At 38.9% G+C, this 17,947-nt stretch overlaps 1 protein-coding gene across 2 annotated transcripts in view; it reads left to right on the top strand.

Moving 5' to 3' along the window:
- The window catches only part of LOC146002134 (uncharacterized), a 24,430-nt gene extending 9,299 nt beyond the window's left edge, over positions 1–15,131 (top strand). Inside the window, exon 3 of one of the 2 annotated variants that reach the window (XM_083139854.1) lies at positions 13,590–15,131. In XM_083139854.1, coding sequence (XP_082995980.1) covers positions 13,590–13,792 — 203 coding nt within the window. In that variant the 3' untranslated portion in view covers positions 13,793–15,131. The remainder of the gene's footprint in view (positions 1–13,589) is intronic. The other variant, XM_083139855.1, reaches the window with a different exon arrangement.
- Positions 15,132–17,947: the final 2,816 nt, after the last annotated feature.

Here is a 17,947-nt window from a genome sequence, read left to right as displayed (position 1 = left end):
GAGATATTCTCACGTGAACTATTTAACGGGAATTTGAAATTCGGATCGTTAAAGCCGTTGGCAAGTCCGCGTCTGTCGCCAACGGTGCTTTTAGCATAAAGCTGCGTGTACTTTTTTTTCACACGTTTCCGGTAGAATTCGTGTCATTGGAATTTTCATTAGCTCAAGATTGCGGTGTTATATGCTTGTAAGAAGCTCCTTCCAATCTCATCTGAAGTGATTAGACTATCGCGTTATGACGCCCGGTATCGATTGGAATCGGTACGAGTATCAGTATCAGTATGGGTATCGGTTGAAAGTGGCATCCACTCAGACCTAATAAAATATTGAATATGAGATAGTTAAAAAACTATTTTTAATATCTGCTTGTGTTCACAAATTGGTTAATATTGTTAATTGTTGTCTTATCAAGATGTCCACCGACCTGCCTCTATCCCCTATGCATTGCATGGTGCCATGGAATTATATAGGTACCATGTTGACGTTGATGTGATAAACACAACGCTCAGGTCGCATTTACCACCCAGGGCTACCCGTTGATTAGAGGCTGGTGAGCCCCAGAGACACTGTGTGCAGGGAAGCAAAGCTAAGTTTAACGTTTAAAATGCAGACGGAGTATTGTCCTTGGGAACATGTAGTTAATATTGTAAAAATACGGCAAGGTAAGTGCTTTACACTATTAGCGTCTGCTCATCACAGTATAACATTTTGCGGTTACAAATATTTTTGTGGCAAGTGCTTTGTGACGTCCATTTACAGAATTTGTATTCATGACAGGGAGTCGTAACGTACCCAATTTGCGTTACACGGTACGTTCCATTTTGTAGGAGGAAGAGTATGGTTCAACTGCTGGTACCCATGTAACGTAACGAAATGCAATATCTTATAGAGTGACGTTACAAGGAACGTAACAAAATGTATTATGGTAGATATTAACGTTATAAAGGAACGGAACGAAATGAGCACATTGGAACATAACGTAATATGCAATATGGTATATACTACCGTTACAAGGATACAAGGAACGTAGTAACGAAATGCATTGTGGTATATACTAGCGTTACAAAAAAACGTAACGAAATGCAACATGGTAGTAAATAACGGTACATAGGAACGTAATGAATGCAATCCTCCGTAACGGAACGAAGTGAAAGGCAATATGGTTAATTAACGTTACATAGGAATGTAACAAAATGTAAACCACTGTAGCGGAACGGAACAAAATGCAGTTGGGTACATACCATCTGCATAAGGAACGTAAATAAATTCAGTATGGTAGATGTTAACGTTACAAGGAAAGAACAATTCACAAATGTTAGGTAGTAACGTTATAGGCGCGTGACGAATATAATCTATTTAACATCAAGGAAGAAAAAGGAATAGCCCAAGTCTCTTACCTTTCAGTATATCGTATGGGATTAATGTGTAATAGCCGTTAAAAATATGGTTGTTTGTAAAAAAATGAATTTCAACCAGGGTTGATAAAGGGTCAGGAATTTTAAATCAATTCAATTCCGGTTCAGCAGGGAATATTAGCAAGCATAAATGGATCTGGACCGTAAAGAGCCTTTTTATGTTTAAAATATTTCAATTCGTTCCAGGAACCTTTTCTCCGGATCAATTGAAATACGGCACAGGGACCTTCTTTCCGGATCAATTTAAAGACTGTCTAAGTTCCATATTGAAATGAAAGAATACGCAACTTGGACCGAATTAAAACTGTGCGATAAAGAAGGTTCCGGTGTTGTTGCGGAGCCCAATAGAACCCATTAGAATTTATGGGTTCGTGGACGTTTAACAATCCTGATTTGAAAATTACATTTTTGGCTCGAAATTGAATACAGCTTCCAACTAGTGTAGAAATGAGTAGTCATAGACGTGCGCACGGGGTGCAAAGGGGGGGGCACATGCCCCACCCCCTAATCATTGACGTCTGCCGATATTTTCGACGCAGGGACAAGCAAGGTATTTTTCCATGGGGCATATTAACCAGATAATAGTGTTGCCCCCTCAAGAAACACCACTTGAATTCGAAATTATCGCATTCCTGCATTCCCATTATAATAATTAATGTACATTACTATGACTGGGATCAAATTATACGCGTGAAATATATACTTTTAGCTGACATTCGTTTTCTAAAGGGGAGATGTGGCCATCCTCGCCCCCTTTCAGATTTCCATGCTCCTATATTATTATACTTTAATCCAGAAATTTAGGGTTGAGGAATCTTATCACCGGTTATTAAACGATATTATGCTCTTGAAGAAAATTAAGTATTTTCAAGCAGATGAAAGTTCACAAAGCAACAACGGCGGAAGAAGGTGCAGTGGCGCAACCACAGGGTGCAGGGGAGATTAGCTCTCAAACTTGTACGGAAATCAATTCTAGGGGGTTAGGGGGCAAACATTGAACTATAGAAAGAAAGGTTACAGAATCTAAGAGTAGCAAGACAAAAGGGTACTGAAGATGGATTTAGTTTTCACGTCTGTCGTGCACTATTTCTTCCAGACGGTCAAGAGCACCTGCAAGGAGGCACAGAGGAGCAATTGCCCCCTCTTGATTTCTATCTTTATACAAATATAAATAAAGTTATATAAACTTGGACAGTTGCTGCTGCTTACGGTGTACGTTTTGCCCGTGTAAGGTAATATATAGATGTATTATTAATTTTTGAAACCCCACCGTTCATTTATAAACACACTGTATATGAGTCATTGTGAATTCGAGTCAATTAAAACATTTTGCGTTGTTGGGAGATTATCTATTAGGATAAAATTTGGACATAATGAATCTAAGTAGAGAAAAATCCAACTTGTATATCAAAATTGCCATGTCCAACTGATCTCCGAAAGTAGTGTTTAGCACGTCACATTTCAAGTATATTGTAATAATCTTCAATTAGGCCAAACGTTAACGAACAAAACAACATTTACTTAACTTATAACTTCATGTTATATAAACTACATGAAATACATTTAACAAAGACAAAAGACAAAATACAATCTCTCTCCAATTCGACTTGTTCACAGTATCTCTTCTAAAATTTTTATCTTTTTCTTAACTTCCATCATATATGATTGATTGATTTGAGTCCACTTTATGCACAGTTAGGCTAATCAGGACTGGACCTACAGTTTAAAGTGAAATCCCAATCACTTGTGCCTCCACCGGGTATCTAACCCGGGACCCCTTCATTACAAGGCGATGACGCTACCACTGCGCCATCGGGGAGGCCATTTCAAGTATAGTCCATGATTGTATCTAGTAGTATATGAACGAGATGTGTCCCTCCATTCAAACAATACGTGGCTTGTCCCTATAAGTGTGTCACTTATAAATTAAGTTTCCGAAAGCAGGTATTATGCATGAACAGAACAAAATATACTCGTGAGAAATTACAAAAATTATAAGTAAGTTCGTGGCGGGAGTTATTGACGGTTTTCCCCACAACCTATCCGCTTTAGGTTCCGGGTTCGAGTCCTGGTCTGTAAATATCTTTTTTAGGTGTCTCTTCATTAATTTAATCTAATTATCATCCATCTTCATAGTTTCGATTAATTATAAAAGTCACATAAAAGCGAAGCAAAATAAGAACAAATAAAAATAATTGCAAAATGATTACAATGTCAGAAGTACATTTGAAAAATAAAATGCGGACAGGAGATTCATTTTCAAACAGGTATTTGGGTAGAATTGTGTAGACAGACAGCATGCTCCCGAAAGTTGCCAATCCACGTGTAGCATGACCTTCGATACTGGGGTTGTGCTTTTTCAGGAAAGTTTGCTCGACGCTCCTCAAGCGTCTTATCAAGAATGCCTCTGTGTTTGCAGCATTACTAACTTATTTTCCGTCGGGAAAATCTTTTTTCTCCTATTTAATCTGCGGTTGACTCTACAATACAGCATATTAATCAAGATACAACAACTGAATTACGGCGAAGTAGGTTAGAAACCCTGCGTGCTCAAGAGCAGCTTCGATAAGGCACCTGAATTGTTTCGAGCTGAAGCAGGAAATGGGCGATGTTTATTCCCCAAGGCCATTCTGTAAAACTAATGCCACAAGAAGTTTTCTGTGTGGATTTGTGAGCATGAAATTGTAGGTTAATGATAGTACTACAAGACGTCAAGTGGATTTATTTTTCTGTTTCGTTATTTTATATAGCTTTCCTACCTATATAGTTTGAATAACTAATTAATCATTTCATAAGCAGACAAACACGAAGAAGCCGATCCCGTGGCAAATTGGTTAGCGTAATAAACTGCGAAGTCTAATGTCGGATTAGATTGATTGATTTAGTTTATTTTACTTCGCGTTTTGTGCCTCTAGGCTAATTTGCGAAGATGGGGATGAGTGATGAAATGATGAAATTGATGAATGGACATTCACAAACAACCAAGCCCGACCGGGATTCGAACCCGGGAGATGTCGGATTAGAGCCTGGACTAGAAAATATGGATGGGTTGGGTCATTGTCTTTATACCACTTCCATCACCTATCACATCCTTTATCATCGCGATTAACCGAAAGTGGTAGACGCGAAATAAAAATAGAACCTTTGCATGGAAGTCCGAAAGAGAGGCAGGGGGGGGGGGGGTGCACGACCCACCTGGAAAATGAAAGTCAACCAAAAATTATATATATATCTCACACAATTCCATTTCAGCTGCAATAATATATGTTAATTATTGCATGAACATAACTAGCTAACTAACTAACTCTCTAGCCTTCTTAAACCCGAAGGTTCATGGCTGCAGAACACAGGCCTTCCATCTGTCCCTATCCTGAGCAAGATCTATATACTCTTTTCCATCCCTACCGATTTCCTTTAGGTCTATCTCAACGTTGTCCCTCCATCTTCGTCTTAACCTTCCTAAAGGTCTCTTACCATCAGGTTTCCCAACAAGAATCCTATAAACTCCTCTTTCCTCTCCCATCCGTGCCACATGGCCTGCCCACCTAAGTCTTCTTGATTTATTTATTCTAATTATCTCCTCATCCCTTTTAGGTCCAAATATTTTCCTAAGGATCTTATTTTCAAATAAGATGAATATGATAACTTCAAATTAAAGCAATGTTTTTTGAGGAGACAACACTGTTATGCACCTTGTTTGCCTCCCTCCCCCCGGAAAAACTACCTTGCTTGCCCCTCTTTGGAAAAAATACTGCAGACGTCCATGACCCTTTAGTATCGACTTCGGACTATAAAGCATTGATTCTTCAATGTATAGAGCGGCAATATACCGCGACAGCCTCTTACAGAGTATTTGCCAGGAAATATCAACACGAGAACAGGGATAGGAATTCCTCTTATTTTAGATTTTCTCAAACTAATTTCAAGTATCTGGTGAAAATTCTTTCTATTTAGTATGCAAATAAAGGTTTTAAATTTGAATGGGCGTATTAATTTTCTGGGTTTTTCCAGAGACGATATGAAGCACTGCGGATACGAAGGGCGAACTCAACAAAGTGCATTGTGAGGGAAATGCGTTTCAAGTTGTCAGGCACAATTCGAGCTCCACAAAAACTTGGTAACTGTAGATCGGAATGTTTCATGCGTGATTTTCAAAGATTTTATGGAGTTTGCACTGTGCCTGGCAACTTGAAACGCATTTCCATCACAATGTACTTTGTTGAGTTCGCCCTTCGTATCCGCAATGCCTCATATTTTCAATTACTTTGAAGCATTTTGGACCATTTTTTATTTTTATAAGCAACTGCATTAATTGATAGAATGATCTTAAACATGAAACTAATTGTTTTTTCCAATGATTGACTGTTTTCTTTGCCTTTCATTACGCTAGGTCACTCAGCCGCTATCTTTGTTGTGAGCCTAGATTAAGTGTGATTGGAGCTTATCCTATATGCTTTCTTCATACAACATGGCTGTCGGCTACATGTTTGACATCTTAACACAACTTCTTTGAAACATCGCTCATGAAATGTATTTCACCTATCGTCCTACGGGAATCAGAGGAACGTAACTACAAAAATTCTGTTTTCAGTTTCGTTAAAAAAAAATCCTCTGAAGAGTATTTGGAGAAAATCGACATTTTCCACTTCTAATTCTTATCTGTAAGGCGGAGTCACGTTTAAGAGTCATATTCCTAAGAATACATTATTTCCTCTCCTATTAATTTGATAAATTAGAGTTAAGTCGCTCTGGTTCTCACACACGCTATCAGCCCCTATTTTCCAAAATTTGGCACGTTAGGTATTACGCCAGATGTGTCATTTGGGTATGATGCATTTTTGTTATATGCCTGTGGAGATTCGAACAGTGTTCTCGGCTTGCGAGCCAGGTTATATCGGCGTCAGCGTCCAACGTTTGGAGCGCATACATTGCTCTAAGCAGGATGCTCTCTACCTTATGATGGGACACTTTTTTACCCATGAAAGTTATTGTCCGTGGCCTGCAAGCAAAGTTCTTGCAACAAACTGCCTCGAGAGAATTATGCGTAGGCTATGTGTGACTTTTCTGTTTCTCAGACCACGTGTGACTACCTACAAATTATGTGAAACAATAACATAAACAACTTCCCATGTGAGTATGAGAAAACACTTGCATTCTAGCCGGGTTCGATTCCTGTGATTCGAATTCCACTTTGAACTGTAGGCCCACTCCCAATTAGCCTATCTGTGCATACAAGTGAACTTAAAACAAGACAAACTTTCATTCTAACCTCAGTCACTTATGGGAGCTGCTTAGAAGTAGTAGTGTTGACTGCCATGACTAAAATTTCTGGATCCAAGTTCACTTCCTCTCAACGATTTTATTTGTTGTTTTAAGTCCCCTTTATGCACAGTAAGGCTAATCGGGACTGGACCTACAATTTAAAGTGGGATCCGAACCACTTGTGCCTCCACCGGGTATCGAACCCGGGACCCCTCTCTCGACGATTTGACTGAGTCTGCACTCCTGCGCTACACTCCGCTGTCTATGCAATGTAGTTTTAAAAGTTGTTAACTGAGGTATCCTAGTCACTAATTCCACCGCTGCCACCAGTTAGTCAAGGTATGACTCATCATCAGCCAGGCTCGGGCGAAATGCAACTCATTAAACCGTCGCGGACGAACTGTGGCATTTTTCTAGGAATTTCGCTTTCGGACCAAACGCTACTGAACGTACAGCAGTCCCAGTGCCTGCTCCAAGTTGCACTGCTGCTTTCGGAGCCCTTGGTTTGGGAAGGGGATGGGGGTGAGGAAAGGGTCTTTTTTTTTCATACTGAAGCTCGTTCATTTCGTTCTCCTATTTCTCTTGGTTGAATTTTCTGAGATACGGAATCTACCTCATTTTCCTTTTCATTTTGTTTTATTGCGTCACCCACGGTACTCTTACATGTACTTAACATTTTTAATTTCCCTGTACCTGCACCCTTTGGTTAGGTAAAAATAAATAGCTGCAGTTCGTCAAATGTTGTATTTTTGTTTTTGTTACCCATTTTTCTCGTACTTCAGTCAAGGGCAATGGAGCTACTGGTAACAGACGTAGTTAGGAAATAGCATGAATTGTTTCTTCCCCGCACTGTAGTTGACCGATAAAAGAACTATGTAAAGTCTCGTTTCTATTACCACAAATTTTACCGCGCAACATGACACGCGGCATGCGACGCTGCATGTGCCAAGCATTTGTTGAAATGGAAACTGTCTGCAACATGCCGCGGCGCAAGTGCCGGGGACAAAATTGCCCCAAACGATTAAGACGCACAACGTGCGCGGCGGACAATGGAAACAGCCTGCAGCAAGTTCCTGGGGCATACGAACTAGAGTAGAAACAGACGACGCGACTACAATCTGTGGTCCAACAAGATTTAATAACAATGCAAAATCACTTGCAGTCATGCTTACAAAGTTTTCGTATCCACTTTGAAGACGTAAGTCTCTCATCAACGAGTTAATTTTTTGCTAGAAAACTTCTAATCCACCATCGAGGTTGTTTTCGCCTCTTTTTTTAGAAATTCATGATACGCGCCTGCCATAACCAACAAACCCGCCATAGCTTTATTGTTCATCTTTACCCAAGTTAAATCACCACCAAATTATTACAATACAAGAGAAGGAACACTGACTACTCTAAAGCACTGCACAACGCTACACTGCGATCCTGCACTCCAGTGTTGTTGCGGACGTATTTTGAAGAAGTAGTTTTGAATTGGAAGCAGTACGAGTACACTAAATGACGCGCAACATGCGCCGGCACATGTTGCACGTCATGAGTCTGGAACTTGTCTGAATGGAAACGTAGCTTAACAGAAACAGAAGGCTTTCACGATTTGTCTGAATATTAAAGTGATCTCTTCTTTCACACCAAAACATAAATAACTATTCTCAGATTTGAAACCGTAACAGGGGTGTAAGGGGTGACCTTCCACGTAGTACACCCAATCGTCAACTTCATTCCACGTAGTACACCCTGGACTGCTCTTTGCAGACTAACGAGGCTCTGGCGACTGACCCTATGGCCAGTATAATTCTGTGTGTTCTGTTTTTTGTCATGTGTGCTGAGTGCCCCTTTAGAGCCTCAGCTTTTAACCTAAGTCAGAATATTTTAATATTTCAGTTATTCGATATTACAGTTACGTTATTTGTTATGGTAAGGGGCTGGACCCCGTATAACGTGGCGGTTGCAAAATAGCCTAAGTGCTGACGCACCCAAAATTAAAAAAGAAAAAAATGTAACAGGGAATATAGCTTTAATAAATGCCTATAAATATTTCACTATCGTTTATATTTATGTACATGTTGTTAATTTCGAAATATTGGGAAGAAATGCAGCAAAATGCTACATATTCGATTACTAATTTGAGCCACTATACATGTTATGTTTTTATTTCATGAACAATGCGACACCACAGGTCCCGAGTTCAGATCCCAGCCTGTGTATTGTTTTCATTATTTTCTTCGTGATGTCCTTTCATCAATTTTGTCATTGCATCACCCATCCTCGTCTTCGCGATTAGCCAAAAGTGGCAGAAAACCAAAGTTAAATATAACAAATCAAATCAAACATTACTTGCAAGACAAGAATGGATAGGTTATTTTGAAGCTTCTGTTATTAAAAGCAAATTGTGTGTAGCTTTCCTAGACAGAAGTTTCAAACACAGAAAGTGATTGATTGGATAAGGGCTGTGGATTCCTACTCGAGCAGAAAATATATATGTTTCAATTTATTACTTACAACAATAGCAAACTGATTTCCCGCTAAATCAAAGAAAACTTGCATTCACAGTTACAAATTGACGTGTTGAATGACCTTAACTACAGATTTCTCTCACTCCAATTCTGATTAATCGAACAGCACACCACAACGTGGGTCATTAAATATTTCCAACTTACTCTCGAGTTCCTCAACTAAAAATAAATTGACTGCGAGACAAAAACTCCTCTCCGATAACACATTATATGCAGAGTATACGTAAGTTGAAATTCCATCATAATAATTTGAATTCTTCAAGTAGTAGCTACAAATATAATTTTTCATGCATATTTTCTTAGCAGAATATGAAGTTTCTCACTTCAGAAGGATAACATATACACAGTATTTCACAAGCGTTTTTAGTTCGAGCTAGTCGTAGGCCTAATATGAATATAAACGTGACTTCATTACTTACTTTAAAAAAGTGCCAGGCAATCAAAATTCGAGGGTATGCCTGAAATTATTTGTAGTATCTCATGTGTCAAGGGGGCTTTATAAGTAGTAGTAGTAGAAACGTAATTATACTGCATGTTGCAACTGAAACCGTAGCCTCGAAGACCGAAGTCGTTGAGTGGTCCACTCATACACTCGGTACCAAACATTCCAAGTTCGAGTAGACACCTGGGCATGGCTGTTTTTTTTTTTTGTAAGCATCCCTTCATAGATTTAATATGATCATCATTCATCTTCATCGTCGCGATTATCTACAAGTGGCAGAAAAGCGATATAAAACAAGAATAATACAAAAGTATAACAAACAAAAGAGGATAAAAGGATGAACTGAGTTAATGATAGGAAGTTTTATGAAATTACTGTTTCTTGAAGAATCCTGTCCTTTGTTACGATTGTATTTCGCAGTCACACGTTGCTCAATGTTCACGTCGACTGTCGTCCTTACGTACTTGAAAATTACTTTCATGTCTGCCTATGCTCTTCTTTCAAACGTGGTAGGTGGGCGCTCTGTCTGTTTCTACACCAAAAAGTTTAATGAACCTCCTGTCCAAGAAGACAAGAATTACTGAAAGTAATTTTCAAAATTGTAAGCGGATGAGGGCCCTTGTAAATGATAAAATATACTGTCCTTTTATTCGCTTAGTTTTGAGAATCACTTCCCATACAATTCTTGCCTTCTTGAGAGTCCAATGGCCCTGTCTAGCCACAAACCAGTTGCACAAACGCGGTTTCGTTTGTTTCGTACAACAATTCCATCTAACGTTTCGTTTCTACGTAGTTTCTACTTGCTAAAAGTGCCTTTCATATCGCCCCAGGGCGTTGTCTACTCGGCTGCTTCGTGACCGAAGGTCACGTGTACAAAGTTTGAGGATTCACATTTTCCGATTTTGCGTGGTGCTGCTGCTGCTACGAGCGAACACAAGGGAAAAAACCTTGGACGAAAAGTCCGCGCACAGCTCTTCTACTCTTCAGCTCGGCCCATAAGGAAGAACGGTCAACTCTCCCCCTCCCCTCCACGTGGTAGTACAGTGCACAGGAGTTGCGGGTCTGCACAGGTTTCTTTCCTTGTGGTTCAGTTCGTCTTATCAAGGTCGTGCAGCAAATAATTATTTTTCGTCTTCCGATAGGAAAAAGCTTGCCTCTCGCTTACGTGGATGAACGCGTAGCACAGATGATTCCTTGGTTGGTCCTTTATGTTTCGTCCTTCAGCAATTTAATCTAAGCATGAATCATTCTCATCGCCAAACATACTGTATTTTTTAATTGATGTAACACATGTAAACTGAAAGAGAGAGACAGAGAGAGAGAGAGAGAGAGAGAGAGAGAGAGAGAAAGATATACATAAACGTTTTCTTACAACAAACGTTTGTTTTCTATCGTATAAAGTGAACGCACATGTTAAAATTCATCTTGCATACATAATCAAATTAGAACAAATCCACGTAAAGTGATTTAGTATGCAGAAAATAAATATATTTGTGATAAATACATAGTTAATCAGTAAATTCCAATAACCAGAACTTCTGTCACGCTGAATCTTGTTTACGGATGTTTTCAAACGTTTTGTTTTACAATTTCATTTTTTCACTGACATCCAAAACGAAAATACGTATTATAATTTAATGACTTTCAAAATGTCAAATGCTGTAATGTTAGTATGCTGCCGATCATAATTGTGAGGCTTCTTCGAAAACGCCTTCGATAACGGTATTTACTATTCGTAACGGATATGTGTATCACTTTTTTGAAACAGACTTTTGTGAAGGGAAAGAACTGTAACGTTACAAAAGTAACGAGCACAATTATACGAGAGACCTATGTTATTCTCTCCGGAACACGGCATCGGACACGTTATTGCACATCGGAACGTCTGTATGATACCAGCTATAAATAACGTTGTTGCTTTGAAGCAAAGAGTGTAACGTTTTTACAGTCGTGACCTCAATTAAGTTACTGGTTAATTGTAACGTTACTATCACTTTCCACACACACTAAAGTTACTAGTCAATCGTGACGAACTTGTTTCTTACCCTGTAACGTTACTGGTTGCCGGCAATGGATGGAACGTTAAAGCGTCACCTAACGACCTACTGATTTACAGATCAGTTATGGTTCGGTACCGTTATGCACACCTGTAACGTAATGTTCATATACCTGAGGTAACGTTTCTGTTCACGAAAAAAGTTATTCAGTTTCTGGTTGTAACGTAACGGAAACCGTAATTGAAAATACCGTTCCATTTCGTTACGTTACGACTCCCTGATTCATGAAGAGTGTTTGTGCAGTAACGGACTTTGTTTTAAACGTAAATTACTGTAGGTCCTGGCAAAATATAATTTAAAATCGTTAATGAACCCTTATTTGTACGTAATACGTACTAATTTTCATAAAATATAGTTTATTTGTATGTAACCAGCCTAAAACAATGTCACAGAAGTGATGAACAATCATAGGTGGAGTTTCGCCCTCACAATTTGGGTTGCTAAAATTATTCAAAGACGTTTCTTGGCTTGCACCCCCCAATTTTTAGGTTTACTATTTTTTTTAACCATCTGCGGCCTGAAGAACAAAGAAATAAAGACTAATTTTTATGATTTATCAAATGTAACAGTTAATTAGCAAAATATTTCTGAACTCTATTTTTATGGGATAGAAATTTTCGATTCTGCCCCTCAAAATTAGGCTTCAAGTTCGATTGTGCCTCCACCTTACAAAAATTAGGCCCCAAGATCCATTCTGCACTCTCCCCCCTCAAAGTTAAGCCCCAAGTTTCACCCTTGACATTATTCATGTTCTTATCCATTACGAGAATCATCATGGGCATAATCCTTGAGGAACAGGTGACCCTCACATCATCTTTTCTAAAGGAAATTGAATTATGTTGATGTCGAGAATCACATTTATGAAAGCAATACATACACTATTACAAATGGTTGCAAATTTCTTAAAGAATACATTTCTCCTTCAGAAAAAATAAAGTATATATTTAATACATTATAATATTAATTGGTGCTCCTGTGACACATGAAGGTTTTGTGATGAATTTTATATTTTTTTTCAGCAGTTTGTCTTTCCTTAATTATTTTGTGGAAATGTCGCACGTGTTTGGGGGGCTAATGCTTGGATCTCGAGGGGTTTACCCAACTACGCCCATGGGCAGGGCCGGATTATGACGAAATTGGGCCTGATGCTGCTGAAAAATAGTAACTGTATAATAATTAACGCTGTGTCTAGACGTCTGATATTGGGGCTCCAAATTTCATTCTAAGATTTATTTTCAGGTTAATATAGCAAAAGAAAACTGTCCAGCTTTCGGAAAATTCTCGTCTGTTTTCACCTGGGCCTATTTCAGGAATGGGCCTAATGCTGCAGCATCAATAGCAGCCACCTTAATCCATCACTGCCCATGGGAACATGTCACAGAAATTAGTTTTCAGTGCTACTACCGAGAAAAAAGGAAAAGTAAGGCGCTTGGCTAGAAAGTGAAATTTATACGGGAAGTGGATGCTAATCAATAAAAAAAAAACTGAAATAGCTGCAGATTTAGGCATAGCTTATACCACTACTTTGCACAATCATTACTCATTCTAACAGAAATGCTATTTTAGACCATTTTTAAAAGTTGGGTAGTAAAACTGTAGTGTCTACTGGAGTATTTCAATATCAGAATCAAAGTGTAATAAAGTGACAAATGTAATGTATTTAAGAATCAAACATTTAGATTCGTTAATTTTCCACTTTAAAACAGAAATAATCTGTATTACGTATATCTTGTTCCTCAAGATAGATAGAATTACAGTATTTTAATAATGATATGACATGGTGTTTAAATCTGATATGTAAGTAATTCTTGGTTATACGTATTATTTTCTCTTCACCTTGACATACGTATAAATCAGGTTCAACTGTTTTAGTGATATACTTAATTGTTCTTTCCAGAAGTGTATCGTCGACCAGTTCTTCGAGTCAAAAGAGACGGTTACGGCAGTGGGGGAGGAGGAGGAGGAGGAGGAAGCGGCGGGGGCTACGGCCACCACAAAGGAGGCCCCGTGGGTCCCGTTTATACTTTCGTCAAGACCGATTATCACGGGAATTTTAAGTGGGGCGTTCGTCACAAAGTAGGAGGACACAAGGGACATTAAATGTGTGCCAACACTCTACGATCCCAAAGACAATACCACCACTTTCTCCTCAATCTTATTTTCATTTAACATAAAATCTAAGCTGATTTTGATCACTTTTTAATGTAGTGTTAAGAACAGAGACAGACGAATCGATTACTAGTTTTCCCAGAATTTTAGTTACGTAAGAGAATTACCAAAGATGTTGCTAGCTAAATGGCGACTGGTATATTTATTATTACGTTTCTAGCAGTTCTAATCTGAACATTTGGAACTTTCCTATTGTTCTTGTACTGAATTGTTCGTCCGGTAGAATAGTTTTTCGTTTCTTTAAATGCATTTTTGTTATTAGTCAGATTGTGTGACATAGCAGTTAATTTGATAAGTTTATCTATTTACAATTGAAATCGATATTAATGAAAGTAATCTTCAGAGTTAAAGTTTGCCCTTGCACACAATATTTGAGCATCACATTTAGGTCTCTATAGTGTCACATTTGTTCTGCAGTCACGGACATTTATGTATTGTAATAACCTCATTGGCATTCGATGGAAATATTACAACCAAGAATTGTGAAAGTGCAAGATCCGCGATGAAAGATCACTTTTCAGCAGACAACTTTGCTGTCATGGAAATAATAGAAAATGCTCGTACTCTGTTCCTTTCTAAATCGTTAACTAGGGGGGGGGGGAAACCACGCTGTACAGTTGAAATACCAGCGTATATTGAATATTCTGATGCAAGCGTACAGAATCAGCTTGGATATTGGGAACTTTAACTGCACCTTTCTTTTCAGTACCTCTGTCACGTACTTGATCTCATCTGTTGTCAGTGCCCTTCTCTCTTCATTCCAGGTTATCTTTGCTAACAAATTTAAATTATCAATATATACTTCTTCGCTCTCTCAGAACATTTTTTTCTCCTTGAAAACCTAACCAATCTCTTTCTGTCTTAACTCTTTCTAGTTTCTGCCGCTTCCGAGCAATACGCTCGCATTCGCAGGGACGGACACATGGGACGAACCGGACCTGTCCATACCTTCGTGAAGACAGATCACCACGCAAACTTCAAGTGGGGCGTCCGCCACCACGTTGGCCACCAATATGCGGGGTAAATGATTGTGAACCATTACGTTCCATTGAACCGTGAAGAATTTGCAAGGATTTTTATGTATTACTCCACGAGATAGAATCTCTGGAGTTCCAAGAGATATATGGAACTAGTCGAAGACGATATGAAGGTAAAGCTTTGTTGGTTGAACCTGTTTCATATTGCATTGTCATTACTTCTTTCTTGTAAATTTTATAGTTTTCTTTGATATTTTTAGTTTTGATTCGTTACAAATAAAGTGTTTTACTAATAGTAGCTCATTTATTTCAAATAATGACTTAAAAGTAGAACAGGATCCCAGAAAATGGTGTTACTAATTGCTCCTGCTTCAGGTGAATATCTTGCTTGTCTCGTCGATGTTGAGGATCGAACCATTTGCCAAAGGAGATAAAAATCGCCTGAAGTCGAGAGAAGCGACGCTCTCTTCAAAGGCAGTATTATAAAGGTAGAGAGTAAATCAGGTTTTGGATAATGTACAGTTAAGATTGCATGTCAATTATAAAAAAGCTCATCTCTTTGTTTGACTCATTGATTTAAAGGGTCTCCCAACAAGATCGTCTATTTAATAACGTTAAATAAATATTTTAATTTCATGAAATTACATATATTATTTCTGCATCATTACGAAGTGATGATGAGGTAAAGTGAGTGGACTCCGTACCTTTCCATATCCCCAGGGGCTGCGATACAACGTCTATAAAGCTACGCGGAGAAGTGTAAGCGTTCAACATGAGTGGCCCGGAAGTCTGTTCAAGGAGTGACACCTACGCCCCCCTTGCCAATGGCACCAGCACCATTTGCTGAAAAAATCGACTTTCTTCCAGACATTGAGAGTTACATCGTGGTTCTATGCAAGGTATGCAATTCCGAGGGGACTTTCAATGACGCTAGAAATGTTCCTTGGGATGGGTTCGAGCCCCGGAAAAGTTTCGAGAACTACCCAGCGGATTAGAGTTTGGACGTTTTCTTCAAGACGGCGAATGGAACCGAATTGGATAACTCTGCCGCAGGCGAGTGAGATATACTCGCGCTCTCGCTAGAGTATGTGCACTCAACTCACTGTGTGTGTGTGAGAGAGAGAGAGAGCTTTCCCCGTAGCCTAATAGCCTCGATTTTGGTGCAAGCAGTCAATGGTTCGATTACCGGTTGAGGCACATACTGATTCGAATTGCACTTTGAAACTGTAGGTTCAGTCCCGATTAGCCTTACTGTGCATAAAGTGGACTTAAAACTCCAACTCAATCAATGAATCAACCTATCTTATAGGTCCAGTACCATGAGGACAAAAGGGAAGCTACTTGAAGATAATGGTCGAGGAGAGGCCCGTGCCAAAGGGGGGCTACGGGCGCCATGCCCCCCCCCTTGAACCATGAAAATTTTTAATTTGAACTTATAGAAACATAAAAATAACGTTGATGATTTTTCAAATTTTGCAACAATGTCGATTTTGTTCTTGCACAAATGAATGGGCTCCAGAATTCTGCAGTCTGCAATATTTGGCAATTTTAGTTTTATAACCATTGATGCAAGGTTATCAGACATCCCGATTTAGTCGGAAAAGTTAATTCCTTTCAATCCATGTCCCGACTTTTTTCGTCTCGGCTCGGACACTACGTGGAAAGGAAGTCACTTGCGCTACTGCAGACATTGTACTGGTTATGTAGGACTTTCTGTAGAATACTGTGTACATTTTAAAAATTGTTTGAATTTCTTTTAATGGTGAAAAACAGTTGTTTGACACTAGAGAAATAGGAACGCCTAGATTATTGAATGGTTTCTTCTATTACACTGTCACTAATTTTTCACATTATTTTGCGTAAAGGGGAATTTTATATGCTTCTTACATTATGGAACAAAGGTTCCTCAATGACTGCAATACAAAACCAACCATATATATCTCTCCACCAGTACCGCAAGGACTAATCCCTTTTCGCTGTCACTGTCCAGCTTTAGGGTTTTTCTGCAACTGATATCGATTCAGCCATTCATAAAAGGACTTACGATTATTTGTATATATAACCACATTGAGAACATCCTCTAGATTCTAGAACATACTGATGGGTACCGCAGCATCCGGTTGCTAGCTTTCAGTGCCAATAACTCTTGTACCTTTACAGCTATCACAAAACTAATTACAGCATTGCATTCCTTGGAAAATTCTAATACCCAACATGCTCCCCTTGCCATTTGAAAAAAATTACCTCAATCCAATATGGCCGACTTCAAGATGGCGGCCATGTCCCGGAAGCAGCCTCACACATGGGTCCCTTACCCAGGTGAAGTTAGATTTGCCATTACCGCATCCGTTTCAGAAGAAAAGGGGTGCCCTTGAACTTTTGAATCAACTGTATGTTCCTGTCAAGGCAATGTGACCAAAAAAGTCCCTTCTAGGCACCTGGAGGCACCCCTACTTTTTTGCCACCGTGAAATAACTGCCCTTGTTCCCCTCCCCTTCCCCAGTTTTGGCACCTAATCGCCGATAATGATCAGAAGTATTCAGATAATTCTGAGTTTAACAAACTAAAAATGTTTTCAAATTTCCTTTATTTTCTTAAACCATTGAATAGCAATTATTATTATATAATAATAACAATTATTATTACAATTAAGAATTCTAAATGTGAAACCGATAGCTCGCTACGAAGGATCGTAGTGAGCTATGGAAAAAAAAAATCACATGGTAGCCAATAGCTGCGATTGGGTGCCAAAACTGGAGAGCAAGGAAAATTTACGTTCTCTTATTAGACAAGTTTGAGCATTTGTTCTAGGTCCACAGCACAGGAGTGAACATTTCAACTGTAATTTCAGTGAATATGTGTGGTTTCGTAAGAGGATGGTTCCGCCGTGTGATATTCACTTTCCCGTCAATTAATGTTTGGTTGGTTGGGCTGGTGGATTCTTTTGAAGTTAGGGCTGTGATCAGATTTCTCAACTCCAGGAAGGTTTATGGAGACAATGTTATTGACGAGTCGTCTGTTCGGTGCTGGTGTCGAGTATCGTTACATAAATTTAAATCAGCTAACTGGGAACATAAATACAACGATATCGATCTATTATATAATGCTA

The sequence above is a fragment of the Lepisma saccharinum genome, chromosome 18, assembly GCF_977018435.1.
Source record: "Lepisma saccharinum chromosome 18, izLepSacc3.1, whole genome shotgun sequence".
Classification (NCBI taxonomy): Eukaryota; Metazoa; Arthropoda; class Insecta; order Zygentoma; family Lepismatidae; genus Lepisma; species Lepisma saccharinum.
Note: the sequence above shows the minus strand (reverse complement) of the source record. Positions and strands in the feature narration are given on the sequence as shown.